Source organism: Silurus aristotelis (assembly GCF_946808225.1).
Source record: "Silurus aristotelis genome assembly, chromosome: 13".
NCBI classification, from domain to species: domain Eukaryota; kingdom Metazoa; phylum Chordata; class Actinopteri; order Siluriformes; family Siluridae; genus Silurus; species Silurus aristotelis.
The window spans coordinates 2,092,141-2,116,339 of record NC_139586.1 but is presented as its reverse complement, the minus strand read 5'-3'; the positions used below and the strand labels follow the sequence as shown (position 1 = coordinate 2,116,339).

The following is a 24,199-nucleotide window of genomic DNA, read 5'->3' as shown; positions in this document are numbered from 1 at the left end:
TTACTTAAGCGAGGCACGTAACGTCCGCGGCTCTGTGCCTTCGAGAGTAGTTTCGCCAACGGCGAAGGAGAGGCGTCCCGCCGTTAAAAGGTAAGGTGATGCAATTACGGGAGGGAAGGCACGGCGACAGAGACGTGCCGCCGGAAGAACGCCGGATCGTCGATACGGTTGTAGGGGAGAGGAAGATGAAAAAGGGACACGGGAGTTGGTGGAGTTTGCGTTTCCTTGTTTGAAGGGTGCTAAGCTAGGCTTTTGCATGAATAAATATTAGGTTTTTTAATTTCTTTTTTAAAAGCTCAACATGGTGTCACTTTGAACCCCCTTCAAATCTCCCGCATTGCAGCAAATAGGACGGGTTACACTCAAATATATATACACACACAGACTTGATAACTCAATCATACACCCTTCTTGAGTATCTCCGTCGTACATTCTCGGTTTGTTTGTTTGTTTCTTTCTTTCTTTTTTCGAAAAAGTATCTTACTGATCAAATTATCAACCCTGGCATTCATGAGACGATGTTTCGGTTCCTATCAGGCACTCGGGCTCACTGAGACCCAACTTATTAGCAGCCACAGTAGAAATCGATGAATTTTAAATGCAGGGCCCCAAAAAAATGGAAAAAAAAGGTCAGGATTCAGGAATTATTATGATGTCAAGAGAAGAACAAAGTGCACCAGTCCATAATGGGTGAAGCCTGAACGCCATATAAAGCCTCCTTTGACAGTGCTTTGGATTAGTGTCACAGCTTAACTGTGACACACACACACACACACACACACAATTCCACGCTGTAATGAAGACAGAGGACAGATGGGAAGAAGTGGCGGGGTGCCAAGATGTGAGGACGCATCATCATAATCTCCTTCTGGGGCGTCATCGTCATGGCGATTCTGGACAACGTTTCCCCTGACTGAGTCTGGGGATGGACATTGACACACACACACACACACACATACACACACAACTCGTGCCATTACTCTAAGAAAAAGAGGCAGGCTGTAAGTCTGATGTAAGATCCCTGTAGCTCCGATGTCCTAACACACATTTAATTACACACACACACACACACACACACACACACCAATCATCCAGTTTTAGTATGAAGTATGTATTGTCCACATGAGCTACCAATGATGTTGCAACTCCTTGATTCCATTTGCTTCAGAACACAATTTCTGACCACATCTTAAAAAATGCATCACGCACTTTGCGAATATACGAATTCATGCTTGCGCATAAGCCGAATCGCAATATTCGATGCATTTCATAAATCTCTCTTAGGTTCTGAAGTGGACATGGACATGCAGGAGCATACACTTCTGTCAGTATGTTAGCATATTAGCTAAGCAACCTTAGAGCGCCGCTCAGAAACCCTAGGATGTGAAATGGGACATCGTTAAATCAGTGGACAAGCGGGTATACGAGGAGAACGGAGGAAAATATTGGGTCCGTTTCTTTTGCAGTATTTATTCGGCTATCCAAGTTCTTACAAAAGCCGGGGTGGGGACGGGGGAGCCGGGGGGGGGGGACATGGGGGAAGCGGGTTGTTAGAAGCGGAAGCCAAAGATAGAAATAACAAAAGCTGATTATTGTGCGATAAACCCAATCAATTTCCCTTTTCATGAGCTGTGTGTGTGTGTAAAAGGAGAATGATTATCCTTGAGCTGGGCCTTTGTCCATGTAAGATATTGGCACTGCGTTCAGACTCCAAACAAGTGGCGTGGCAAAGACGGGCCTTCTGGACAGGCTTTTGTCTACGCTGGATTAGGGCTGCAAAATTCCGAGACAAGACCGGAAACTTTCCATGAGTATTAATGAGAAAAAAAGATGATTTATTTTTTCTATAACAGGGAATTTATGTAAAAAATCTGAAGATAATCTTTTATTTAAACAACCAGATTGAAGGATTGAATTGAAATTAGAAATGTAACATAAATCTGTTTTAAACAGTTTTTTATACCACAAACTTGTACAACAATTTAGTAAGTCTTTTTTTTTTTTTTTTTATTATAATTTTTTTTTTTTATATGTATTAGTTTGCATGCATGTCAGCTTAGGACCAAACAAAATGTTTATATTTGATGCAGTTTATATAAATTTCCCCTAATTAATGAATGAATTTCCTGGTAATTAATTCCTGGTAAGTTTCCAACTTGGAGTATTTCCCAAATTCCCCAGATAAACTTTCTGTAGAAAGTTTCCGGACATTTCCCACCCCTTTTGCAACCGTTTGCTGGATACAGGCATTGCGTCCAGACTCGGACCAGACGTGGCTGCTGGACGACTGCTCAAGTACTCGTCTTTAATATAAACAAAGTCATGCTGCTTATATCTAGCGACTCCTTGTACTCGAATCGAGAAATTCTACCTCGGTTTGTCTCGTCAGTAGTGTTAATAGATCTAATCAAGCAAAACGTAATTATAAAGCCGACAATGCCTTTAAAAAAAGGTTCAAAATATGGGTTGCTAACGCCCAGGGGAGATGCGTTTCATTAATTAATCTAGCATATGTGTGCTTATCACACTTATGAAGATGTTCATCAGACGAAACTGACATGGACCTGAAGAGAGGCGTATGAGAGAGAGAGAGAGAGAGAGAGAGAGAGAGAGAGAGAGAGGGAGCGAGAGCAAAAAAAAAAAACGACAAACAAACAAGTGCTGCCTGCCAGTTACAGTAAGCTGCTAAATGAAAACCAAGGAAAATAAAAAACAGACGTCAGATATTTCCGGGCTTTCGAAAGCAGGAGAAAGTGTCCGGGTCCTTGCGATTTAAGATTATGCCTCGTTTAGCATCTTATTTATTCAGGGGTTTTTTTGAGCAATTTGGGTTTGTAGGATTCTTAATCAATTAACAGTCATCATGAGGATGATCTTAATTCATCATGAGGATGACAGGAAGAAAAAACATCCATCTTCCAGTAAAGAAGCCCAGCCACTGGAGCGAGGTAGCTTCCATTTGCTCCTCCTCCTTTTATAGAGTATTTCTTTTGTCCCAATGAAATGTTTGGTCTTACCGGATTTGTATAGCATTGTGAAAACTCGTGACTTCTCGTAGAATCGGGACCCGACTTTTTAAAAATGTATTTTTGTATGTATAATTGATTTGACAATTCTGTTTTTTGTTTTGTTTTTTTTTTTTCTTAAAAATGAATCAATCTGGGTGAAACTTTTAAAGAAAATGAAACAATTCTCAAAATGAAGTGGACTAGCCTTTTTAGGCCAAACCCCCACCCCCAAAACGCCAAACATTGTTTCCAACCTTTAAGTCAAACTGGCTGGATCCGAGTGATAAGGTCAAATGGGGAGAAAGATCATAAAGAACGAGGAAAGGCTGAGGACTATCACAGTGTCCTGACCACCGCCAATTAAAAAGCCCTGCCTTCAAGATATCTTTGGCGGGGGCAATGAAGGCAGTGCTTTTTGAATTAGGAATTAACTCGTGCACTAATTAATGACCTAAAGGAAAAGATCTCCAAATGCGTTCGTTCTCTCGTTCTTGGTAAATGACTTGGTGTAATTGGAAGGACTGGAGACGTCCGAATTGTGAGCCGATAGTGATGTCACGTGACGAACGAGCCGTTACTTTCAGAAACGGACCGCAATTAGTCAGCGCGGCACCGCTAAGCAAATGTCGCAGATGTATATCCGGCTCCCTGAAAAAAGCCAAAAGGACACTGTCTTGTTATTACCTCGGATATCACGACCGGAGGCTAACGAGGCCTCCGAACTCCAGCTGCAGAGCTGCGGATTAAAGCTGTGTGTGTGTGTGTGTGTGTGTGTGTGTGTGTGTGTGGGTGTGACATCCGAGCGAATCATGTCGGGGATAAAATACAGCAAAGAAACGCCGAGACTGCCCTGCTGCTCCGTTCAAACAATAGATCCAAAGCTTGCATATTAAGAAGAAGAATAATAAGTAAAGAAAAAAAAAGAAATAATCCTTTAAACCCTTTAAATAAAACGAAATGGGGGGCTTACGATGGTGATATTCCTTTTAAACGATTCGCAGCATTTCTACGGGATTGAAGTGGCTTAGCGGGCTAAAATGCTTTCCGAACACAGGCTCGCATTCCCTCGGCAAGAATTGATCCAGAAATAACGGGGGGGGGGTGGGACATCAGTCCAAACAAAGAACAATATTTTTCTCCTTTTTTGGAAATCCGGAATGGAATGTCATCTTGTACAAGAAGTTTGCAATACAATAGCAGTTGAACGTCCGCAAATGCAAACACGGCGATTAAACCGTTCCTGATTGAGGCGACCCACTCCAGCTGTTCTGCCATTAATACCGTAGGAACACTGTTTACTTGGAGCGAACCGTGAAAAAGGGCGCGCTTTGAAAGAAAAACAAAACGCGGCGGCACGAAAGCAAATTTGCATAACATCTGTCAAAAGGGGGGAGGGGTCGATCCAAACATCAAACAGAAGACGTTAATGGTGGGTTCGTCGACGCATTCGAGCTCAGTGGGGGGAAAAAATAAACAGCTCTCATTTTCAAGGGCGCATCATCTTCAAGGAACATCAAGACGCAAAATGTTTATCCCCTTCGCTTTCGCAGCGTGGGCGCCCTACCGGGAGCCTGAGCCGTAACCGAGCTCATGTTGCCGAATGAGATCAGATAGGATGCTTTAAAAGTAGCATCAGCGCTTGGATCGTTGTACGTTCCAAGCTGTCTGTATTCGTTACGAGGCCGATTCTGGATTTTGCTTTACCACGGACTTGGGGTCCGGCCTCGTCTCGTGCTCATAACAAGGGGCTTTTTACTTTTTGCTTTTACATATATGCACAGTGAAATTCTTTCTTCGCATAACCCAGGTTGTCAGGAAGTTGGGGTCGGACTCAAGGGCCCAAGAGTGGCAGCTTGGCAATATTAGGACTTGAAACCCTGACCGCGAATAGTAACCCAGAGCCTTAACTTTATCAAGAATGATTCGATTCAAAAGGCAAAATTTATTTTGTTATCATCGCCAAAAAAGTTGGCGGACACCAAGATTGTCGTGCCCTTTTTGACACTCCCATTCATTAAAATTAATGGCATTTGGCAAACACCCTTATCCAGGGTGGCTTCGGGGGCTCAGGGGCCCATGAGTGGCAGCTGGGATTTCAACTCTTGACCTGTGGTTTCAAAGTCCACTGCCTCAACCACTAAGCTACCACCTTCCACAGTCCAAATTTAATCCCCATTAGCTGTTCTATTAAGCTTCTGGGAACATCTTCCACTAGAATTTGGAGTGTGCTTGGGGAGATTTGTGCCCACTCAGAAACAAAGGTATTAGTAAAGACAGGTACTGATGTAGGAGGCCTGGGGTGCGTTCCAATTCATCCCAATTGGTTTGAGGTCAGAGCTCTATAGCAGACCACTCAAGATCGAGCCATATCAGCCATAAGTTAATCGGGTCTCCTAGTTTAAGTGAATGGAAAAAAAAGCTACCTTCACAATATAAATAATATGCGAACAGTCAAAAAACATATGATATTCATTCTTGTTTGAGCCACCATGCTAGTAATTTATTCTTGCTGGCACCGGGCTCCGTAAATTCACCAAGAATATGGATAAAATATATATTTTTTTTTAATTAATCTAAATTCAACTAGGCCCCTGGTTTCATCTGTATCAGCTTCAGGGAAATAAATTTCAAGGCCTGGTAGACTTATTTTGCGCTCTGCACTTTAAAGCAAATGCTAACGTCTAGTTTTTTCTTTGTCACCACTCTTTATACTCTCTTACCTATAAATAAATAAATAAATAAATAAATATATATATATATATATATATATATATATATATATATATATATATATATATATATATATATATATATACAATTTTATATATTTTTTCCCTTTACAGGGGGATTTTGGGCAAACAAGAGCCAGCTGTTAGGAGCCAGAGACTACAATTTAAATACATCGAAATGTGTTGGATTAGCTAATAATAACTAGGTGCCATACTCGAAGCAAAAACCTTGCAGATGGTCTCTATCGCAGCCCCCAGTACGGCGTCTTTTTTTTTTTTTTTTTTTTACCCCAAACCTGGGAAACTGACTGTGCAACTGCTTGATATCTGGCTGGCCAGATCTTAAACAGCTTTAGCTAGGGATCTCAAAAGACATTACCTTCCTGCTGCTAATGCTTTCCCACAGTCTCGCCCATTACTGGCCTAGAAAATCACGACCACTTCGACTTGCTTTGCGATTTGAATACTGTTGCACTTATGCTAGCGATTACCAAGGAACAAGCAGGAAACACAATTTATTCCGTTGGTTAGCAAGAAAAGGGTGGATTGTAAATGCGAGGCATTTTGGGAAAACAAACCGGCCGATTTGCACTTTTTTCAGGACTCTTTGCAGCCGAATGTGAACGACCTTTAGAACGTCGATCGGTAAGGATTGCGCCGAATCCCGGTTCGTTGTGCAACCTGGTAGCACGCTACTTAAAAAGGGCATGTGGACACAAACCACTAATTAATTGTTTGACTTCTTAGAAGTGAATGAGTTGCAGGGGTCTAGAGCTGGAAAAGAAAGAGGACTAGCGAGATGCCACGAGTGGCTCATTATTATTACTGGTGTTAACGTTATTATTATTTTTCTGCTATCTGAATTTACTGCGATTGCCTCATGACCTTCTGGGTAACACTTTTAATTAGCGCGAACATGTACCTGAACAGAGGCCTGAACTCGCTGCACTAAATTCTGTAAAGAGATTGTAGAGAGTGTACATGTAGATGTGGCAGAACTCCAAACCAAAAAATGCATTGCTACAAGTCAATATGAGGTCACGAGGAGGCGGTTCTAGTACTGGTTGTCATAGAAACATCAGTAAGTGGTGGGATTGTGATGGTCAGAGATGGCAAAAGTACATACATCTTTCACTCAAGTAGAAGTACTGATACTTATGTTTTAAAAGACTTTGATAAACGATAAAAGTTCTGACTACACTTTTTCACTTAAAAAGACGTTTAGGTTCCGACATGTACTTAAGTAAAAAGTAGCCATTGCTACTAGCTGTTTGTGTCGCGCTGGTAACTGGACCTCACATCATATTAATATATTAATACAAACAAATTTTAAATGTTAGCTAATGAATGTATCCAAGCTGAACAACCACCATGTAGAACACAAGCAGAGAAAAGATGATCAGGAATGTCTCTGTTCTCCCTCATGTTTACATCACTGACTCCCTCGGTCTCTTCCACGGTAACCCTAGACTTCGTTACCTTCTGCCGCACTCGTTGTTAGCTGACTCTCATAGTGTTGGAGAGGGTGTAGCTCATGCTGACCCTCAGTGATAATGTGTGTAGGTCATGCTGACCCTCAGTGTTAATGAGGGTGTAGGTCATGCTGACTATTAGTGTTAATGATGGTGTAGGTCATGCTGACTCTGTGTTAATGATGGTGTAGGTCATGCTGACCCTCAGTGTTATTGAGGGTGTAGGTCATGCTGACCCTCAGTGTTAATGAGGGTGTTGGTCATGCTGACCCTCAGTGTTAATAAGGGTGAAGGTCATGCTGACCCTCAGTGTTAATGAGTGTGTAGGTCATGCTGACTCTGTGTTGATGATGGTGTAGGTCATACTGACTCGGTGTTGGTGATGTAGTTAATGCTGACTCTCATAGTGTTGGTAATGGTGAAGGTCATGCTGACTTTCATAGTGTTGGTGATGGTGTAGGTCATGCTGATTGTTATAGTGTTGGTGATTGTGTAGGTCATGCTGACCCTCAGTGTTAATGAGGGTGTAGGTCATGCTGACCCTCAGTGTTAATGATTGTGTAGGTCATGCTGCCCGTCTGTGTTGATGGTGTAGGTCATGCTGACTCTGTGTTAATGATGGTGTAGGTCATGCTGACCCTCAGTGTTCATGATGGTGTAGGTCATGCTGACTCTTAGTGTTAATGATGGTGTAGGTGATGCTGACTCTGTGTTGGTGATGTAGTTAATGCTGACTCTCATAGTGTTGGTGATGGTGAAGGTCATGCTGACTCTCATAGTGTTGGTGATGGTGAAGGTCATGCTGACTCTCATAGTGTTGGTGATGGTGAAGGTCATGCTGACTCTCATAGTGTTGGTGATGGTGAAGGTCATGCTGACTGTTATAGTGTTGGTGATTGTGTCGGTCATGCTGACTCATAGTGTTGGTGAAGTTAGTGATGGTGTTGGTCATAGTGTTGGTGAAACTGATGATGATGGTGTGAGTCTTGCTGAGTTTCATATTTTCATAGATCTGATGGTCATGGTGATTGTTATTGGGTTTGAAGGTGTTGAAGCCGTAATGATCGTTATGCTGATGGTGTGATATGCGTGGTGATGATCATGGTGATTCTGATGGGGATCGTGGTATCAAACTTGTTGAAGAATGTTTAATGATCATGTTACTGACGGTGTTTATTTTGGAAACTGTATTAGTGGTATTGATGGTGATGGTCATGGTGTTAGTGATGCTCGTGCTGAAGATCATGATGCCGATGGTGTTGGTGATGCATAATGATGGTGCTGATGGTTTTGGTGTTGGTTGGTCCCCTCCACCTGTCGAGTCTGGACCTAGGGTGAGTCTGTGTGTCTCATACTGTATCATACGCCGAGATGTTTACGAGAAATCCGATTCCATAACGCAAGCCAAAGAGACAAGATGTGTCGAGAAGCCTGTTGTCTTTCTCTATGCTGCTTAGTCCTTGCTGTTACTGCTGAAAAAGACCATGCTCTCTTTCTCTTCGTCTGTGTGTGTGTGTGTGTGTGTGTGTGTGTGTGTGTGTGTGTCACTCCGTAATAAGCTAAGGTTACCGTGGCAGTATGCTGAATGAAAGAGAGGAGAAGGGACAATAAAAAGGGAAGCAATTTGATTATCGCGCTTCAATCAAACGCAATTAGACGAGGTCATCCAGAACACTCACCCTGCAATCTAAAGAAACCACCCCCCAGACACACACACACACACACACACACACACACACACACACACACACACACACACTTTATCATGCAAAGGCATCACCACACGCAGAAATAGGACTGAATCGCTAGTGATGAAGTCGTTCCAGGATTAGACGGTGCTCTGGGCGAGTCCTCGCATCAATTAATCACCAATTAATAGACACGCGCTGGAGGAAGTAGAAGAAAAAAAACAACGGAAAAAAAAAACAAAGCGCGTGATACACTTCTGCTTAATTAATACACAGTTTGCAATTTGGGGACGCTTAATTAATCCAAGGAAATGGAAAACAGAAAAAGCATGGTCTTAATGCAGTGGACAGTGTGGATGGGGAATACAGAGTGTGTGTGTGTGTGTGTGTGTGTGTGTGTGTGTGTGTGTGTGTGTGTGTGTGTGTGTGTGTGTGTGGAGCAATTTGGTTTTAATCCAATTATGCAATTATGGCCAGATGAGAAAAAGGGAAAAGAAGTAGAGAGAGAGAGAGAGGGAGAGAGAGAGAGAGACATGTACAAATGGAGAAATCTATATACGCGATATAAACAAAAGTATTGGGACACCCAACTCTTGATGCGAAACATCATCTCGGAGGAGTGGAGCTTATTATATAAGAGCAAACAAAAAACTAAATGTGGGATGGGATGCTCAAAAAGCGAGTCCTAATCTTATGCTCTGGTGTTCGCAATCTTTCTTGAGTCGCTAAAGTGGCAGAAGATTATCTATGGTGTCTGTCCTGGGACAAAGTATAGTTTAAGATCAAGTCGGTTGTTGAATTCGTGCTAGTCGTGCATTTCGGTCAGGTTCGACTTCCTGTCCGAAATCTACCAAATGGACGCTGTAGGGTACGACATAATTGGAGTGGATCGTCTGTAGGTCCAAAGAGAAAGAAATGGAGAAAGAGAGACGCACTTCTGAGCAGCATTGCTTATTTATGTGCAGCAGAGCCTCAAGCCTTGATCCTGCTCTCGCTTTCTCTGTCTCGGACTGAATTACTGCCTAATAAACATGGCCCAAGGAGCGAACGTGGACCTGCACATGGATAGGATGAACTGTCCATGCTCTGGGCTACTCGATTGCCACGACAATGCTTTACTGACTGTTCAAGAGGACGGATCCGGGAGTTTTTTTTTTTTTCTTTTTTGAGGCAGCTGAATAAATCTTTAGAGTTCAGCCATCTGCCTGCGTTGTGTTAAACGCTTCGATCCTTCGTGATACTGAAGATTTATCGCTTAATAAGCATCAACTGAGAGACAATTCAAGAAATATCTGTCTGTCTGTCCACCTCTGTCTGTCTGTCCACCTCTGTCTGTCTGTCCACCTCTGTCTGTCTGTCCACCTCTATCTGTCTGTCTGTCTGTCCACATCTATCTATCTATCTATCTATCTATCTATCTATCTATCTATCTATCTATCTATCTATCTATCTATCTATCTATCTATCTATCTATCTATCTATCTATCTATCTATCTATCTATCTATCTATCTATCTATCTATCTAGAAGAAATATAATCTTGCTTGTCATTTTGTAATTTTTTTAACTTAAATGTAATTTCTTTAAAATTCATTATTTATTATTATTAACATTTGAATAATTTAAAATAAAATGCCTGCTTGGTTAAATAATATATAAAATAATATATTTAATAATTTTTTATAAAAAATAAAATATAAAACCAAGAAATAAAATCGAATAAATCAGCACTTTTTATTATATCGCTTAAATTGCGTAAGCGATTAAATTGGCACAAATGAAACGGATTCAATAAAATTAAATACATTGAAAAATATTAATACTTGTCATACTTGTTAATACTTGACATTAACTTTGTTAGACCCTATTTTGGTAATACAAATGTATCTATAAGTGTGGGTGTGTTCGGTTATCTATTTTAGCAGACTTTAACGAATGTCTTAATTCCTTCCATCTTTTATTCCTTCACTCCCTCGACATGGGGAATTGTCAGGATTTACTCCTTTTATAAGAAATTCCTGAAACTGGATATAAAATGCTAAAGAATCCATATTGTTAGCGTTCGCGATGGCTGGAAGTGCACCGATTTCGCTCAAGTGCAAAACGACATGCTACAAATCGTATTTCCAGTACAGTGAGTCGCCACGGTGACACTGCGCTAACTCGTTTCTTTTTTAAACCCCTGGCATTGTTTATGTTTTCAAGTTGAAAGTGCGAGACAGAGAAGAAACAAATCTACAGTTAAGGGAGGAAATTCAGAAATATATATATATATAATTAGTGTGTGTGTACAATTGACTGGTTAATGCAAGAACAATCCGGATACAATAACAAATATTAGTTCTACATAAGTTACACAATATTGACAACAGTATTGGATTTTTTTTTTTCCTGATGTGTTGCCATGGAATGTTCCCGTCACTTGTACTTTTCTGGTCCAAACCTGTTCCAGCATGACAAAACCCCTGTACACGAAGCCAACGCCACAAACACGTGCTTTACTATGGTTGGAAGAGCTTGATTGGCCTGCTTTCAAGCTCTGACCTCAACCTTTCTGGGATGAATTGGAGCCCATGCTGGGGCTCTTTACCTTTTCCTACATCACTGCCTGATTTTACTTACATGTCTGAATGAGCTCAAATCTCCACAACAAAAGTCTAGAGGAACATCTTCCCAGAAGACTGGAGGTTATTATAAGAGCAAATCCAAACTCTGTGTGTGTGAAGTGAGATGTTCAAAAACTAGTCCATTTAGTGTATCGATTATTTAATCTGTTCTTAAAAATGAAACGAGGATTAAAGGGGAGGACAAAGGACTAGAAAGGCATAGACAGAAAGAATAGGAAGGAAAGAAGGACGTGATAAGACGGACTTTACGCCGCCTTAAGGCATTTCCCCGGATAATGCATTCCGGCACTGACGAAAATACAATTGCTACAAGGGCTGTGTTCAAACACACACACACACACACACACGGGCACGCACACACACTGCCCCCTGCTTGCTGTAAACTACAAGCCTCCACTTTAAACCACGCAGCGGTAATGCAATATAATGCATTATGGATCACTTTGCTTGCGATAAGACGCCTATACTGCTCTCTCATCGCCTCCGAACAACACGATCATCTCCGTTCCAAAGCCCAGGATCTTCAAAATAAATAAAAATACACACAATGGATGTATTTTAAACAGATTCGAGTAGTTTGGAAACAAGTAGTTCAGTTCATGAGTCCTCTGGTCTGAGTCGTTTGTTCTTTTCTCAAAGCGACTCCCATAGTTTTGAAGTATCTAGTTACTTGAAAATGTAAAAAAATAAATAAATAATAACATTTGTATGGACTAAATATCATTAAAAACAGCTATCAATCCAAACTTCTGTTTTCTTGTAAGATTTGATTCGTTTTCTAATTGAAAGAACAAAATGAACTAAACGACTCAAAAAAGATTCGTTCATTTTGTGATTCAAAGAATCGAGTCACGAAAACGATCCGATCTTCCCATCAGGTATCACGAAAATCCCCCCATTTAGATTGTTGCCTTGCTTCCCAACACACACACACACACACACACACACACATCGCTCTGCTGAGCACATGAGTAAGTCCCACAGCTAAAATAACACATTTCAGCCATTTTCCAACTATTCCCATGCACCATTAAATGACTACTGTCATAAAAATAAGAAACATATGGCCCTCTTTAATTGGCCAATTTCTCTTGCCAGTGTATTCGCTTCACTTCTTTTTCTTCGTTGTCTTTCTTGAATCACAATGAGACGCGGTTAAATCGAGGAAGACATCAATGGCGTGCTACTCCACTGTCTCGACCCACGTAGCGCACGATTTCTTCAGTTCTATTGATTAATTGCACTGTAATATCTGATTTATTGCTTTTTCTTTTTTACAAGCCGTTTCTGCATCACACACTTTTTTCTTTCTCTCAAAAAATCAAACTATTAGCCTAAGATGTGACTCCTTTATGGAACCTGTAATTTTCCAAACAAGAGCAAGCGATTCCCCAGCCTTCTTCAAACCTTTGAATCCGTCGGGGGGGGGGATCGTTTGACGCGTGTCGCTAGTCGTCGACACGGAACAGCGAATAATTATTCATATTTAATCAGGCCGAGCATGTCATTTCTCCTGCTGCGCGATAAGTCGCTTTCCGTGCTCTATTATGGAAGTAGGAAAGAAAAGCGCCTTCCCCCCAGCGTGGACTAAATGGAAAGGCTAAAGTGGTTCGGCTTATAAAATCATAATGGGCTTGTCTGCTTTGATAAACCGAGAACGGTGCTGGAATACAACACGCACTCAAACACACACACAGGAAGAGAGAAAGAGAGAAAGTATGTGTCAAGAGTAAGACATGACAGAACACGATTGGTTGGTTAGGCCAGGGACGGAAAAAAAAGGAACGATTGTAAAGGCTATTGAGAGAGATGGAATATTCAGAGAAAAGAAAAGGAGGGGTTTTGGTGGTGGTGGTGGTGGTGTTGGGGTTTATAAATCAAACAAAATATGAAATGGGATTATAAGGAATTAATGTAACCAGGATGATCCAATGTAATAGCGACAAATAACACAGAAATGAAGCCGAGAATAGGAATAGCGGAGAAGCGGGAAATTTAAGGAAAAGTGGAAATGTTCTACGTATGTTGGAATCTTGTTTTTTTTTGGGGGGGTACTTGTAATTGCTTTGGCAGCGCTGCCTTGTAACGCACACAGGCCAACGAAACGCGCTACACAGAATGAGAGCTAGCGGCGGGGGATCCAATGTAAATTATTAATGTTGTTTATATGTTGGCAGCGGGTGCGTTATATGTCGTCGGACCGACTTGTAATTGCTTTGGCAACGCGCGGGGTGGGGGGTCATGTCGGTGAAGCCGAATAATCTCGAGGAACGAAAAGGGAGGAAGGGGGGGTTTGTTGAGCTACGGTAAGCGCAGAGGTAAAATCATATAGATCACGCTAGCAGGGGTGGGCGACGTCCGCCAACCATGTGACTCCAGTAACAGTACGAGTGCTCCATTAAAAGTTGTGTAGAAATACAAAGCTTTCAAATGGACTCAAGTATCCAAAGTACTATGATTTATTACGGCTATAATTTTCCTATTATCGTTTATTTAGATATTTTATATTTGACTTAACGTCTCCCCAAATAGAAACACTTCAGTAAAGTGCAGATATGTGAAAAAGCTACTTAAGTACGATTACATTTACTTCATTACTGTCCACTGCTGACGTACCATATACACTACACGTGCAAAAGTTGTGTTTTCGAAAATCCATTTCCACATTTAGTCGCCATTTGCTGTACTCTACCTTCTTAAAAAAGATATTTCAATAAATTTAGACTTTTGGAGGTCATTCAGCGACTGAAGTACTGACGGGGGAGGAAGCGAGGAGGCCTGGGGTGCCTCGTGGCCATTCAAGATCTTCCAACCCACGTAAAGCATCTTCACGGCGCTTACGCACGTGAAGGGGGAATGTCGTTTCGGAGATGAACCACATGAGAAACGTCGGGGGTCCTAATAATATTGCATATATTATCCGAAGGTCAGGAGAAATCCCAGAACCACCAGCTGGCACTGTTGCTCAAATGGGATGATTGTATGCTCTCTATAAGGGTGTATGCTCAATTCTGTAAACGTATATAACCTTAAATAAATAGAATAAAAATAAATCTATTAACATGGCATTATTTTGTAGGACAATTTCAGAATGTGGGTTTTTTTTTGGGTGTGCCCGATATCGAGAACACATCTCAGTTCTGAAGATCTCCTTCACTGTCTTCTGACACTCAAAGTTCCTGAGCATTGAATAGCAAAAAAAAAAAAAAAAAAAAAAAAGACCCGAAACACGTATGTTTTGTAAAAATGCCTACACTGGGCTCCCATTGGTCTTTACAGCAAACCTGGACATCAGCCCATTGGATGAACTCTTCCCAAGCTCACTGCCCTAAGGAAGTTCTTGCACCAGGGTTTGCTGTTGACTGATTACACAAAAAAATGAACTGATCCGCGGTTCACTCGCGCCGGAACGTGAGTCGTGATCCCTGCTGCGATCCGTTGCACACTTATTGTGTATATATATGATGGGGGTCCTGTAAGACGTAGAAAACTCACCCTGCTCTAGAGGTTGAGGTTTGAGCCCAGTCGCCTTCATCTTCAGCGCCTCTTTGGCAGACATGTCGCAGCACGAGCCCTTATTGGTGTCCTGGTCGCTGTCGGCCTGGTCGCTGTCCCCGTGTCCGCTGTCCCTCAGGCTCACTCGCTCGGGGTCCTTAAACGTCGAACTGCTACATCAGGTGGAAAAAAGCAACGTGTAGCAACGAGGACGTTTTTTTAATTTGACACGTCAACGTTTATATGAAAATGTGTAGAAAGAAATACCTGTGTGTGTGTGTGTGTGTGTGTGTGTGTGTGTGTGTGTGTGTGTGTGTGTGTGTGTGTGTGTGTGTTTGGGGGGGGGGGGTTTCGAGGTGTCCAGGCATCCGAGACGGCTGAGCAAGCCGTTTAATAGAACTTACCTTTGAACAAACTGCTGCCTGCTCCCCATGTAATTGGGCTCGGTGGGGAAGTTGTCGGTCTGTGAAGGAGGAAAGAGAGGGAAATTAAGGCATCGCGCGACATCCGGACACATCCTAAGCGTGCGCCGAGAACTCCCGAGTTGAACGGAATTTATGAATTATTCAGGGGAAGAAAAAAAAAAAAAGGGGAAGGACGGAGGGGGGTGGTGTTTAATCTTTGCGTTTGTATGTTTTAATTATTGAACATAATACAGCAATTAAACATTCAAAACATTGTCTCGAGCAAGTGCGAACTCGCTGCGACCTCACGGATATAAATAGGAAAGTAAAGAAATACAGTAGTAGAGAGGAAAAAAAAAGGAAAGAAATGCAGACAGAGGGCAAAGAGACACACCTGGGTTTTGCTATAGTTGCATTAAGTACTGTATTTACCCATGTGCGTACCCAGGTGTGTTGAATGTATTGTTTCTCATGTCTGGGCTTGTCGTGAATCGACGCTTGAAACGTAAAAACGTCATTCTCTGCTCTTCTTTTCGACAGGTCGTTCGCTCCGTCTCGTACGGGTCGCAGTTATTCGGCTCGCGGGGTCCCGTCGATGTCGCCGCGGAGTGTTTGCTTTGCAGCACAGAGTCGATACGGAGTGGTGGAGAGGACAGAGCAGGAGGCATGAGCTGTGGTCCAGACGATATCGACACTGCTGAATACACCCCCTCACCCCCTCCGAACGAAGGCTAATGCACTCTGCGTCTCACATCACACGAGACATTCGCCTGTCTCGATCTCCCTCGGCCTCACAAACTTAGCAGCAAAACAACGGCTTTGAAACGCGCAAATCTGAGGTTTCGGACCCGAGGTGAACCCTATAACCTCAAAAGAATGCGGTCCAGCGGTCCAGCCGAGCTCATGGGCTCGAAGTTCGAAGGCAGGCCTGGAATTTCAAACACACTCTGCCAAAGTGTAACGTAGTTCAGTTGGAAATTTTTCCATATTATAGATTGCATATACGTTTGTATTTCTGGTTACTGAGGCCACGCCCCCTAGTTGCAAAATGTAAATTTTCCTCAAACTTCTAATTCCTATAAATTTCCATATATTCCAATTTGGAATATTTCCAAATTTTGATGATATGACGTTCCCTCAAACTCTAGTTCGGCTGATAGTTTAAAGCTGATTAACAGCTAACGAACGTGCTCCTTCGAATACGTCACTGTTTCCATGGCAACAACTAACCTAGGAAACCTTTTAACCGGCATGCCCGATTTACACGTCATTTTTCAGACGCTTTTTTATCCACAGCGCCTTTAAATTTTCTTATTCATACTGTACAACAGAGCAGCTACAGGGTTAAGGGCCTTGCGCAGGGGCCCGATAGTGGCTGCTTGGTGTGGCTGGGATTTGAACTTGACCTTCGGATCCAAAGTCAAATGCCTAACCACTAAGCCACCACCTCCCTGTAAGAAAAAACAAATAAAGAAATGGATGACTGACTTGTTGAATCAAAAAAAGGAAAGAAACTTTAGGCAAACAGGAAGATTTGCAGAAGGAGTCTCCATGTCTCCAATCTTCATCTGGTGAACATAAAACAAGCAAGAAAGGACACTTTTTTTTTTTTTTTCTTGAAATTTCTTTTCATGGATGGCTCATGACCTTACTTCAAAGTATTCAAAAAAAAAAAAGGTACCAAAGAAAAGAATGTGTGAGGGGAAAACAAAACAAAAAAAGGGAGGATATCAGCAAGATGGAGGCGCTGGAGAAGGTCCAACTAGCCTCCTTAAATGACAAGAACCTTTGCTGAATGCTTTGTGCAGTCATCGGAAGGGGATGTCTAATAAAAAAAAAAAGAAAATCGTGGAACGTGGCGTTAAAATGTGTAGAGATCTGAGGCAACCAAGAATGCGTCTTGGTTCGGGGTCTGGTGAAATATCTGGCAACTTGGGTTTCATTCGGTCTGTATAATCTTTAAGTGGATGCTAAATGCTAACCTGGGCTAGGATTACAGACTGAGACCTTTGTCTGATGTTCGCGTAATAAAAAACAAAAGTTGTCGAGAAACTGCAAAAGGCAAACGGGGGGTTAATTTATTTAGCCCGCATTAGCACCTTGTTCCAGGCTGATGCTAGGAAGGCGCTACGTGCTATCGCATGACCATGACCTAGCCTTCTTCACTCTAAAATGGACGATTAGAGCACTTTTCCGGAAAGAATTTTTTTTCCTTCAATATATGCCTGCATTTAAACGATCCCTGGAGGAAAAAAAAAAAAAGAGAGTGTGTGAAGAGAGCTGATGGCGGTCTATACTCGGAATGCGGAGGAATTTTTAGAATATGTTCCTTTTAAATTTCGGAATCTGAAAACGCTCCTGCTAGCTACGCATGAACGAGTGCGGAATGGTGCGAAACGTTTTCGTGCTGAAAAAAATCACATCATCGAACAGCCTGAGGTGCAGGAGCTCAGACACGGACTTTCCCTCCCGGCACACACCATTTTATTGACAGCTGCCGAAAACTTGCCAACGTTCTCAGTGAAAAGCGCTCTAGTCATTCCTGGGCCTACCAGGATGTCTTTTCTTTGCTGGCTCTGTGTGTGTGTGTGTGTGTGTGTTAGTGGTATATGGCTAACACCTCAGGGAAGGGGAAAAAAAGTACAAGTAGTCTGATGTGAGTGAGTGTATACTCGCTCTCTCGCTCTCAGTATAAAATGGCTGATCTATTTCGGTGCATCCTCAGTGGTCTCTCTGAAGACACCCCTCAATAGAGACAAATGAACACAAGGGTGTGTGTGTGTGTTTATAAATAAGGTTGAGAGAGGGAAAGAGGCACAGAGGAACAAGGGAAAGGTGGTGAGATAGAAGGGATAGAAAGACCGAATGAAAATGGATAACCTTGTGGGATGCCTGGAGGCGGAAGGAAGGAAGAGAGGAGGTAATGGAGGGATGAATGAATAAAGGAAGAAATGAATGAATACTGGTTGATTGAATAAATTAAAGAATTAGGGAATTGATCTATGATTGAATTAATGAATAATGGAACGATGGAACAAATGAAGGGATGGATGGATGATTGGACAGATGACAGGTTAAGGGATGGAATCTATCAATGGATGGGTGGATGGAGAAAGGAAGCGAGGAACAGGACTGATGGAAGGAAGAAATGGAATGAATGGATGAATGGATAAATTAATAATAAAGGAATGCCTGTATGATAGATAGACAGATGAAAGGAAGGAAAAAAGGAACAGATAACTAAAGAAAGTAATGAATTAACCAATGAAGGAATGATGAATGATTCCTTCATTCTACTATACATCCATTCCTTCATTCCTTTGATCCATCCATCCATCCATCCATCCATCCCTTTAATTGTTCCTTTATTCAGTCCATTATCTCTCCAGATGAATGGAATGAAGGAAATGAATAAACTGATGAATAAAGGAAGGACAGAAAGAATTGAAATGAAGGCATGAATAAAGCTGACAGAATGTTAATGTTTTGAATGAATGGATGAATGAATGCTGTCCATTGTTGAAGAAAAAGTGCTATGCAAAAGAAGCTCAATTGAACTATGCAGATTTTATTGTAATGAAGGTGTAAGATGTCAATCTAGAGCCTGTAAAATCCGTCACGTCTGACTTGCACCGTTTTCATACTCGTCCATGCGTTCAATAAAGTCTTGTGCTGTGTTGATCTGTCAACTGAGTGAGTGTTTCCATCGGGACAGTAGATACGGGTAATAAATAACCGGTGTATTGATTTGCATTGAGCCGTTTCTTTTAATTGGACCCAAAACATTCCAGTAACCATCTTTTGACAACCCCCAACATACCAGCCGCCACCTGCGGTACACCTGCTTGTCCTGATCACATGTTTGAGTCATTGAGGAAAAAGCATTCAGAACAATTTACGCTCTCCAAGGTCCTTATGAGATTCCAAAACAATCTTTCACTTCCCCACAATCTTTTCCAATTATGTAGGATCAAATAATCAGATTTTAGACTCTCAGGGAAACCTAAGTAAAATAAAATATATATATTTTTTTACAGCAGGAGACTCAAGAACAGAGGAGCAGACTGTGTGAGCTGTTGTTTAGGCACGAGGGCCCGTAGGGAGAACCGCCATCTGTATGCATGTACTATAAAGTGACGTGCAACAAAAGAGCAATCGATGTTTACAAGAACGTCGTAAATAGGGCCTGGACGAGTATCCGCACGACCCCGATTCGAGAAAACAAAAGCTAGAGCGAAGGCTGTTTTTTCTACCAGACTTTTTCCAGACCTCAAGCATGACCCGGACCGATGCACACAAAAGACGGGAGACGGAAAAACGGGGAGACAAAGAAGGAAAAGAGACGCGCGGTGGCATCGATCAGGCCCATTCTCCAACGGATTAAATTAATCAGATGCGTGTTTTTCTGTGGCTACAGAGCCAATTAATCTTCTGGCCTTACCGAACTAAATGCCATAGTCATTCATTTCCCGTCTGCTTCGAAATTTGGGAATTTTTTTTTCAAACTTGCGGCCAGGAACCGGATCCATCCGGATTAATTAGAAAGACGTGCCACAAACCTTCTGCATTATTTAGGACTCGAAACAAAAAACTAACGAACAAAGAAAAGTCGTCCTAATTCCGAACAGTGGTCTATCAGTGAATATGCAACACACACACACACACACACACACACTAGATGACTTACTCTAAACTGCCAAATGAATCCCGCTAAATTATTCTCGGGGGACGGCTTAGTGTTGTTGGCTTTCACATGTATCACTCATTTCATTGTATCACTTTAGTTGGTGTGTATGAGGTGTACAGCTTTTGATAAATACATCAAATATCATAAAGAAAAGAGAACGGTGTCGGGGGAAATCTGCTTTAGAAAATGGTTTGGAAATGGGCAAATCCAGGCGTGTAAAATAAACAAACGAATAAATAAATTGAACGATTGGAGGGATGAAAGAAAGAAGGAAAGAGTAAATGAAGGAATGGAGGAACAGCTGCATGACTGAAGGCTTAGTGGTTCGTTACTCGCTGTGTAGAAGGTGTACGTCTGTCTCAGAACGGTGTCGAGGAAATTGGGTTGAAAAAATAGTTTGGAATTGGGCGAATTCAGGCATGGACAATAAATAAACGAATCATGAATGAATGCATGAAAAAGAAAGAAAGAAAAACTATGGAGACAGATGGACTGCTGTGGCGACCCCTGACGGGAACAGCCGAAAGAATGAATGAATGAATAAATTGGTTAATTAATGGAATGGATGTAAAAATGAATTAAAAAATAAGGAATGGATGTATGATGGAATGATGAAATTCAGTATCAAATGAAGGGATGGGTAGATAAATGAATGATGGAATTAAGGAATGAAGGAACAGATCAATGAAGGATGGCTTACTGTTGTTGGCTTTCGCTTTTATCGCTGTGTATGAGGTTGTATGGCTTTTGATAAATATATAAAAGATCAGAAATAAAGAAATACAAAATACTTGGGAATTTGGAAATACGCGAAAATTTGGAAATGGGCCAATTTAGGCATTAAAAATAAATAAACATTCGAGCAGTTTAAAAAATGGATGAGTAGATGGATGCATACATGAATAAATAAATTAAGGAAAAAATGAATCGTAGAATTAAGGAATGAATAAAGGTATGGATGAAAGAATAAAGGCACTAATTTAGAAAATAAGTCCAATCATAACGTGTGCATCGTTTGATTAATAAGTTTAATATAATAAATACTGAGAAAAATGGTTTGAAAATGAAAAAATGCAGGCATTATGTGCAATAAAGAATTAAATATATAGTTGTTGTTTTTTTTTATTAAAAGTACAAATTATGAATTCTAATGATATAATAAGGTATTAAGTATATAAAAACTTTATAATAATATCTATAAAAATCTGTACTCTTTGTCCTAGTTGGTCTTTAAATACAAACTGAACGAATCTCATATCTTCAATAGTAATCAATGTTGTTGTTTTTTCCTCTTTCATCAAATAAACCCATTTAAAAATTGGACCTAAACCCAGAGTCGAATTAGAACCGAATTTCATGTCCGATTTCCCTCAAACAACCTCATGGTCTGATCGTTAAACAGAGGTAAGGTCGTGCAGGCAGATGTGTGTATGATGTATGATGGATGTAATTCGGTTTCGGCTTTCAAAATAACAGAATATAATCCTGTAATCTGAGAGTGCGTGAGCCTGGGCTGCTTAATTCTCCCCGCACAAGGACAGATAGAGGAGAGAGAAATGGCCGGGTTTTGCTGTCCGTATTTTTACAGTTTATTCCGAAATCATACCAAGATCACATATTTACAAAAATGGCTTCTGGACTGCTTCCTGAGACGCGACTGTGGTGTAACGTTGCACGTCGGGTCGCTTAAACAAAACGCGTGGCGCGGTAACACTGTTGGCAAAAGCGGCGTGTAACTGATACCCGAATGCACGAAGCGATTTCAGGTTAATGTTTCTGCCTCGACCGATTCCCTACGAGTCTCTTGTAGTGGCACGTCTCCCTTAAAAAAAACGTCCACAATGAACACCAACAATCCTTTTAAAACACAAACACACAGACATAAAAACTAAAAAAAGTGGGCAGGTCTGAAAAGTCCTTGAAACCCTGTCCTCTAAAACACGAGCGTCCACAACAAACAAAGAAGTGTATTCGGATGCAAAAGGCGAATGTTTTTAAAGTCCTAAAAACGGACACAAAAGACACACAATACGTCGATGACAACAAATATTTCAAAAGACAGGAACAACAGGCGAGCGGATGGGCGAGGTTCGAGAAATGGTGGACGCAAACCGTGTAGTTGAGTTGAAGTAGAGATCCGCTCTACTCTAAAATGTCTCTGATGAAAGTAAAAAGCTCCCTTTAAACTACAAGTACAAAAGTATTTTCCTTTAAATGTCCCCAGGTATCCAAAGTATTATGATGTATTATGGCTATAATGTTCCTATTATCATTGTGTCACAAGATTCTTTGCTTAATCAATTCATTGTATGTGAAAGACACTGATATCTTTTCAAATGAGTCCAAAACCTCTTTTTACTTACTTGAAAAAATTAAATAAAACAAAATCGCAAAAATAAGGCCACGATTGTTTTGGCGAGTTCGAGTCAGATGTTTCTTCCATCATTTATTTCTCTCTAAATGTTCTGCTTGCTGTTGAACCGACGCTAAACTGTATGTTTGTGTACAGTAGATACCACCAAGCGCCAAGCAAAACAAGGTACCTGGCACCAGTACCCTGATTTGGTGGTTTGTTTTATTTGCTCATAAATAAAAAGAACGACTGATTTAGCAAAAATGTAGTAAGTACATCACAGATATGCGAAAAAGCTACTACTCGAGTAGCGAAGGAATTCATTTACTTTATTACAGTCCACTACTGGGTTCGAGTGGCAAGGTAGAGCATGTCATTTAATGAAATTTGGTGAAACCTGGCAACCCTTTCATTTAAGATTATGCACTTGAGGCGAGAAGGCTTGGGGTTCATCCCTAAAGTGTTCATGTTCGAAGCTTAATAGCAGGCCACTCAAGATCTTCCAACCCATGCAAGTCATAACCCTGCATTCTCATGCAGGAACAGGTTTGGGTCTCCTAGTTTGATTAGTATGCGCATTCCTAAATTGTGTCCCCATTTCCTGTTATAAAAACCTCCATTCTAATTGGAAGACATTCCACTAGATATTGGAGTGTGGAGATTTGTGCGCATTCAACCACCAAGTCGGGTAATAAAGTAGGTGAGGAGGCCTGAGGTGCTGTTCCGATTCATCCCAAAGGTTCAGTGCAGGCCACTCAAGTTCCTCCAACCCATGTAATATCTTCAGAGAGCTGACTTGGTGCACAGGGGTATTGTCATGCTGGAACAGGTTTGGGTCTGCTAGTTCAAGTAAAGGGAAAATTTCATAGATGCACATATATATGACCTCTAGAACGAAAATAAAAGCCACAACCTTCTGGATTCACACCTTTAATACCCTGGTAAGCGAGGTTTATTGACATGAGATAGGAAGAGAGAGCGGGTGTGAGAGAGAAAGACAGCGACTCTGAGGGAGGTAGAGATGACACGGCAAGTACATAAAATCAATATCCCTGACTCGGACAGCGCCTCTTAACACTCGGTGAGGGCAACATGACTCACCGGTGACGTAACGTTTCAACAGAGAACGAGGACCCGGATTACCGCCGAAGTAAGGGAGGAAGTGTGAAAGGATTGACAGACGGAAAAGAAGGAAAGAAGGACCAAAGAAACAATCGATAGCAACGCAAATTCTCGCCACCTTCAATTCCCATTACGGGAAGCGAAAGACAAACAAACACACCACTGAATCCTGCTGTGTTTGAAAATGTAGAACATAAATCTGTTCAGTCTCTCTCTTTTTTTCATATTTATTTGGTCCTTGAGCTTAGACATTTCTCTTTCCTTTTGTAAACATCCCGTCAGGACTTGCTCTCGCTAAGACGCTTATGGTAATCACAAGGGGTATGTTGTATGTGTGCAGCGGGTTAAAGGACCCCATAATCCTGCCTTATGCTTGTATGTCTGTGAAAGCATCTCTGAGACGGGGCAAGAACTGGCCGTGAGCCACCTGGTGTGGGTCAATCTGAGTAAGCTGGACAGTGTCTTATTGCCAAATGTCGAGGGGACGAACTAGTATTAGTTCCATATGTACCGTTGTTAACATTTACCTCAGAAAAACGAAATGAATACAGAAGCAATGCAAAAATAATAATGCAACACGATGTACATGCTTCTCACGTGAAAATAGAACAGGCT

The 24,199-nt window shown here is 41.4% G+C and overlaps 1 protein-coding gene across 2 annotated transcripts in view; it reads right to left on the bottom strand.

The window, feature by feature from the left end:
- The window catches only part of pcdh17 (protocadherin 17), a 59,364-nt gene that overhangs the window by 18,721 nt on the left and 16,444 nt on the right, over positions 1-24,199 (bottom strand). The window contains exons 3-4 of one of the 2 annotated variants that reach the window (XM_083557761.1): positions 15,423-15,481; positions 15,019-15,191 (exon numbers count right to left, since the gene is read on the bottom strand). In XM_083557761.1, the coding sequence (XP_083413887.1) occupies positions 15,019-15,191; positions 15,423-15,481 (232 nt within the window). The remainder of the gene's footprint in view (positions 1-15,018; positions 15,192-15,422; positions 15,482-24,199) is intronic. The other variant, XM_083557762.1, reaches the window with a different exon arrangement.